At 40.2% G+C, this 7,046-nt stretch overlaps 1 protein-coding gene across 1 annotated transcript; it reads right to left on the reverse strand.

The window, feature by feature from the left end:
• Window positions 1-1,231: 1,231 nt before the first annotated feature.
• On the reverse strand, window positions 1,232-6,720 carry LOC148697002 (uncharacterized). Its single transcript, XM_088693423.1, has 3 exons — window positions 4,674-6,720; window positions 1,914-2,678; window positions 1,232-1,253 (listed from the first exon to the last, which is right to left on the reverse strand). The coding sequence occupies exons 1-3, from the start codon at window positions 6,203-6,205 to the stop codon at window positions 1,232-1,234; spliced, it is 2,319 nt and encodes a 772-aa protein (XP_088549549.1). The 5' UTR covers window positions 6,206-6,720.
• Window positions 6,721-7,046: the final 326 nt, after the last annotated feature.

A 7,046-nucleotide genomic window follows, 5' to 3' on the forward strand; every position in this document is an offset into this window, starting at 1 on the left:
TCAGTTGCTCATCTGGGAATGTCTCTATGATAGGCACGACATCCTCCTCATGCACCATACGGCTTAAGTGGTCAGCCACTACGTTTTCACTTCCCTTCTCGTCCCGGATTTCGATATCGAACTCTTGGAGAAGAAGCATCCAACGAATAAGTCGTGGTTTGGCCTCCTTCTTGGTGAACAAATACTTCAATGCTGCATGGTCAGTATAAATAATAACCTTAGTACCAAGAAAATAAGAACGAAATTTATCTAAAGCAAATACAACAGCAAGAAGTTCTTTTTCAGTGGTAAAATAATTCAATTGTGCATCATTTAAAGTCCGAGAGGCATAATAGATAACATGCGGCCTCTTTTCCTTCCTTTGCCCCAAAACAGCTCCTAATGCATAATCGGAAGCATCACACATAAGCTCAAAAGGAAGGCTCCAATCCGGTGGAACTATGATAGGGGCCGAAGTTAGTGTTTCTTTGAGGTGATTGAACGCCTTCTCACACTCCTCGTTGAAGTCAAACGCCACATCTTTCTGGAGGAGACGGCAAAGAGGGTTTGAGATTTTGGAGAAGTCCTTGATAAATCGCCTATAAAATCCTGCATGACCAAGAAACGAACGAACCTCTCGAACCGAAGTAGGAGAGGGTAAGTAGCGTATAAGATCTATTTTCGATTTATCCACTTCAATTCCTCTTTCTGAAACAATATGCCCTAGAACTATGCCTTGTCTAACCATAAAATGACATTTTTCCCAATTAAGCACAAGGTTAGTTTCTACACATCGTTTCAAAATCATTGTGAGATTTTCCAAACAACCATCAAATGAATCACCAAACACACTGAAATCATCCATAAATACCTCAATAATCTTTTCCACAAAATCTGAAAAGATACTTACCATGCACCTTTGAAACGTGGCCGGAGCATTGCATAAACCAAAAGGCATGCGACGATAAGCAAAAGTACCGAAGGGGCATGTGAAAGTTGTCTTTTCTTGGTCATCCGGCGCTATGACAATCTGATTATATCCAGAATAACCATCAAGGAAACAATAAAAAGAATGACCGGCTAACCTTTCAAGCATTTGATCAATGAACGGCAAAGGGAAGTGGTCCTTCCTTGTGGTGGCGTTGAGCTTCCTATAATCAATGCACACTCGCCAACCTGTTTGGATACGGGTTGGCACAAGCTCATTCTCAGCATTCTTCACCACTGTCACTCCAGACTTCTTTGGAACACATTACACCGGTGGCACCCAACGACTATCAGAGATTGGATAAATCACTCCACAATCAAGAAGTTTGATAATCTCCTTTTTCACAACTTCCATCATTGGAGGGTTGAGACGGCGCTGAGCCTCTCGAGTTGGTTTAGCCCCCTCCTCTAGAAGTATGCGATGCATGCACGTAGTCGGGCTAATTCCCCTAATATCGGCCAAAGTCCATCCAATGGCCGTCTTGTGCTCTTTCAACACTCGGATCAACTTCTCCTCCTCTATGGCCGTGAGTGATGAGGAGACAATGACGGGCAATGTCTCGTTGTCTCCCAAGAAGACGTACTTTAAATGATCGGGCAACGGTTTAAGCTCAAGTACGGGTGCCTGAGTCACTGAGGGTAACAACTTATTAGTGGAAACTGAAATTGAAATTGGGTTGGAAGGTTTACCAAAGTGTTGTGGCAATGACTCAAGTGCAGCGACCATCTCGGCCTCGTCTTCACTTCTAGGCACGGCAAAACCAGATTTTTGCCCAATTCCTTGTGCAATTGTTGTTTCAAGTGTATCCCTCTCCAAAGAATCGAGAAATTCCTGCGCCAAATCATCAATTATATCAATAGAAAAACAAGAATGATCGTCCTTAGGAAATTTAATACTTTCAGAAAGATTGAAATCAATGACTTCCCCATCAAATTCCATCGTTAACGTTCCTTTAAACACATCTATCTTGGTGCGGGCTGTCTTCATGAAGGGCCTCCCTAATAAAATCGGCAATGGGGTGGAATGGGGTGAATCCTCCATGTCAAGCACGTAGAAATCCGCTGGGAAGATCAAATTATTCACCTGCACTAAGACATCTTCCAATACGCCCTTTGGATAGGCATTAGATCTATCGGCCAACTGAATAATCACACCATCATTTTTCAATTCACCAAGATTCATTGAAGCATAAATAGAGTATGGCATGACGTTAATTGAAGCTCCTAAGTCTAACATAGCATGTTCGAACTTAGTTTGACCAATAATACAAGGGATTGAAAAGCTACCTGGATCTTTGCATTTTGGTGGTAACTTTCTTTGTAAAACAGCGGAAACGTTCTCACTTACCCTTACTACCTCTTTATGTGACGCCCTCTTCCTTGTAGTGCACAATTCCTTCAAGAACTTAGCGTATTTGGGCACTTGCTTTATGGCATCTAGGAGCGGGATATTGACCTGAACTTTCCTAAACGTCTCAAGAATGTCCTTCTCATGCTCCTCCTTCTTTGTTTGCCTAAACCTGCCAGGAAAGGGCACGTTCAGTGGAATAGAACCTGACAAAGTCGAATTTGGACTTACCTTAGGCGTGTTGGACGGTTTTGGCACAATAGGGGGTTGCGGCAAAGTTTCTTTCACCCTTGCCGTGGCCTTCTTTGCTTGTTCCTCCTCTTCTTGCAGCAACATGTCCTCTTCTTGACTTATTTTGGATGGCCTTGTGATGCGAGATTTATACGCACACAAATTAAACCCTCTTTTCGTCAAATTGTAGTATATGTGCAAGTAGGGATCGTTCTGGACCGGGGATTAGGAGGGATTGTTAATCTCTTGGAAACTGACTCAAAAACGTAAAATAAAGTTTAAAACACTAAACTAGACTCAAAGAATGCAAAATTAAAGTTTAAAACACTAAGACAAACCAAAAACTCAAAATGCTTTAAAAACACAAACTAAATTGAATTCTAACTAAAATGAACATTAAAGCAAAAGGGGGATTGAGGTTTTACGAAAATTGATATAACGAAACAAGTTAATAAACTAGACTGAATGTAAATATGAAATTTATGGATGAATGCTAGCTAAGGGGTTCATCTCCATACATGTTACACTTGCATACAAGATTGATTCTCAGTTGGTCTTTCGATAAATTATGAAACTCAACTCCCCGGGTTAATTAGGTCCGCTTAAATTAACCGTCAAGTTCTCCTTAAATTAATGAATTGGATGGGTTAGCGCAACGCAATTCACCACATTCTCCAAAAGTCCTTTACGTGAAAAGCACAATAAAGATACAATCAAAGATCATTAAGCATCATGAAAACTATAAGTGTTGACGAGGCATTCGTTACTATGATGAGCATGAAACTCGTGCCAAGAATTCATTTAACGCGATTGTTTATAAGCAACCTCCACTACTTGTGAATATAAGTTCATAACGATTAGGTGAAACTCACTTATATTCTAGCGTCATATTCATGCATGAAAATTAAGCGCGCATTCTTAATAAGCATACATAAATAAGTTATAAATCAAACGGTTAAACAAATTGAATCAACAACTTATGAAATTCCAACGAAAGTTAATCAATTCATATTGCAAATATAAACATAGTTTCGAATCACCCCCTAGCTAAAGGGGGTTTAGTTCCTCATAACTTTGAAATCAAAGAAACACCTAAACATTCCAACAACTCAAACTTGAATTGTATGAACGTTTAGGCACTCTTCTCTTCCATTCCTCATACGTACAAAACAAAGAGAATTAAATTTAAACTTTGAAATCAAAGAAACACCTAAACATTCCAACAACTCACACTTGAATTGTATGAACGTTTAGGCCCTCTTATCTTCCTCGTTGTTGTAGCACAAGGTCTAAGGTGAGGTTTGGGGGATTATGGAAATGGATGAGGAGTGGTGGAAGGGGGACTCACGGTTTGGATTCTAAGGGGAAGATGGGAAGCTCACGGCTAGGGAATAATGGAAGTGTTTGAGGGGTGTTGTGTTGTGAATGAGATATGGAGAGATGTGAATTGAATGAATGAATGCAAGGGTATTTATAGGAGTAGTGGAGGGAACATATGGCTATGTCATTTGTAGGTGAAGTAGGTGGATGTTGTAGGTGAAGTAGGTGGATGTTGTAGGTGAAGTAGGTGGATGTTGTAGGTGAAGTAGGTGGATGTTGTAGATGATTATGAGTGATAAGTGATAAGTGTATGATATGTTAAGTGATAAGTGAATGATTATGATAAGTGATAAATGAATGTATGATATGATAAGTGGTGAATGATAAGTGATAAGTGGTGATGATATGTGATAAGTAATGAGTGGTGATGATAAGTATGGAGCATGTGAATTAACTAATGAAGGAAATGCATGTGCAATGACAATGTGTTAGAATGGATGTGTGTTATGCATGGCATGATTGGGATTAGGAAAGGTTTTAAATGTCCTAAAACTAAAGAGAACAAGGTTCCAACACTTTGGTCTTCAATTAGGTCTTCAATTTCGTCCAACACTTTGGCTCCAAGCATAAGCTATCCATCCTTAGCCCAAAAGTGCTCCAAAAGTCTCCAAAATGCATCTTTTTGCTCCTTTAGCCCTTTGGACCTATAAACACACGAAAATAGCTTAAAGTACTAAAATAACTAAAGAAACATAACGTAAATGCACGAGAACAAGCCATTTAAGTCGCATGAATATGCTCCTATCACCTTGAGGTGGTTCCGACCTCCTTACCACTTCTCAACATGATTGCCTTGGCAGATTCGAATCCTCCTTTCGGAATCACCTGCGTTGAACTTGGTAACTTGCCTTGTTCTCTATTAAATTGCCCCATGAATTCAGCCATTTGTCCTATTTGTCTCTTCAACTCCTTCACCTCTTGAGCTTGATTCTGCACCTCATTGGCGTAATTGTGCATGTCCTTTGTTTGTTTTTCTTGCCCCTGCGCCAATGTAGTTAGCAATTGAATAACTTGAGAATTATCAAAAGACGAACCTGAGTTGTTTTGGGACGATGGTGGTTGGTTGGATTGGTATGGTCGCGGGAATCCAGGTGGGTTTTGTTGAAATCCCCTTTGTGGTGTAGATTGTTGGGCAGGTTGTTGTGCATCTCTCCATCTGAAATTTGGGTGGTCTCTCCAACCTGGATTATATGTGTTAGAATATGGATCGTTCCTCGGTTGGTTTTGATTCCCATAACCTATGGCATTGGCAGATTCCCATCCCCCATTCTCTATTAATTGAGGGCATGTCTCGGATGGATGCCCTTGCATTGTACACACGCCACACACTTGGTTTTCTTGTGATTTTGACCCCTTGACAACCTGAGATACGAGAGAAGTAAGATTAGCCAATTGTGACTGAATATCAGAAATTGCACTTACCTCATTCACACTTTGTTGTCGTGGCCCTTCTCTTTGTCCAACACCTTCATATTGTTGTGCATTTAGAGCACGGTTTGCAATTAGGGTCTTGGCTGCCATAGGTGTTTTGTCCACCAATGCACCTCCCGCCGAAGCATCGAGCATTTGCCTTTCAATGGGAAGAAGGCCCTCATAGAAGTATTGAAGGAGAAGCTCCTCCTTCATTTGATGTTGAGGACATGATGCAACAAGGGTTTTAAAACGCTCGTAGTATGCCGGAAAAGATTCTCCTTGACTTTGTTGGATTCCGCTAATTTTCTTCCTCAAGAGAATGACTTTTGAAGTAGGGAAGAACTTCTCCAAGAAGGCTCTCTTCATGCTCTCCCAAGAAGTAACGGTCCCGGGTGCCAATTCATAAAGCCAATCCTTAGCCTTTTCCACAAGAGAGAATGGAAAAGCCTTCATCATCAGAATGTTCCCATCGACATTTATGGGTGTCATGCTTGAACAAACAACCTCGAACTCCTTGAGATGCTTGTTGGGATCTTCCATGGAAAGCCCATGGTACTTCGGAATGTGGTGCAACAAGCTTGACTTCAATTCGAATTCATCGGTCTTGTCTTGGGCAGCCGCGGGGTATTGAATGCAAAGAGGGGCTGCATTGGCCAAACCTGAGGCAGAAAGCTCTTTAATGGTTCGATTATCCACGGCCATGGTTGGTACTTCCTCTTTAACCCAATCCGTGGCTTCCTCTTCTACTTCAGGTTCGGGACTAGGAGGATTAGACTCTTGCAATTTCTTGTTCCTTCTCAAAGTCCTCTCGAAATCACCGTCAAAGTCGGAGATTTGCTCACGAACAGGTTGTGAGTTACGGGTCATAAACTAGTACCTACACACAAAAGTAAACAAGATAAGTAACCAACTTAATAGACTTGGCACAAGTAAAAAAACAAGTTGCCACACACGGCACAAAAACACATACACACGGTGCAAAAAAAATTAAAACAAAACAGAAACTAAACTAAACAATTTAAACAAGACTCAAGACAAGGGATTAGCAACTTTGCCAATCCCCGGCAACGGCGCCAAAATTTGATACGTAAAATTATACGCACACAAACTAAACCCTATTTGTGACAATTGTAGTAATGATGTAAGTAGGGATCGTTCTAACCGGGGATTAACTAGGGGTGCTAATCTATTTTGAAATGACTTGAAAACACAAAAACTAAATGTAAATACTCTTAACAAGACTACTATGACTCAGAATGGCTTTGAAAAACTCAAACTGCCTAAAACAATCAAATTGACTCAAATAGAAACTAGAACTTGATTTAGACGAATTTGAAAGTGTTTATGACTCCAAAAGCTTAAAGATACAAAAATAAAACAAATACGAATGATTAAGACTCAACGAAATATGGGGGAAATGTGTTTGGACGATATTAAATTACAAAGGCAAAATAAAAGGCAAAATGTAAATATGAATGTGATGAAAATATGGATGATGGAATAACCAAGGGGTTCTTCTCCACACATGTTACACTTGCATACAATATTAATTCTCAGTTGGTCTTTCGATAAGTTGTGAAACTCAATGCTCCAAGTTAATTAGGTCCACTTAAATTAACTTTCAGATTTCCCTAAATTCGTTGGATTGAATGGAATACGCATTACAACCAAATTATTCTTAATCAAAGTCCCTAACTATGGAATACGC

The sequence above is a fragment of the Pyrus communis genome, chromosome 5, assembly GCF_041283825.1.
Source record: "Pyrus communis isolate YQ-2024b chromosome 5, ASM4128382v1, whole genome shotgun sequence".
NCBI lineage: Eukaryota > Viridiplantae > Streptophyta > Magnoliopsida > Rosales > Rosaceae > Pyrus > Pyrus communis.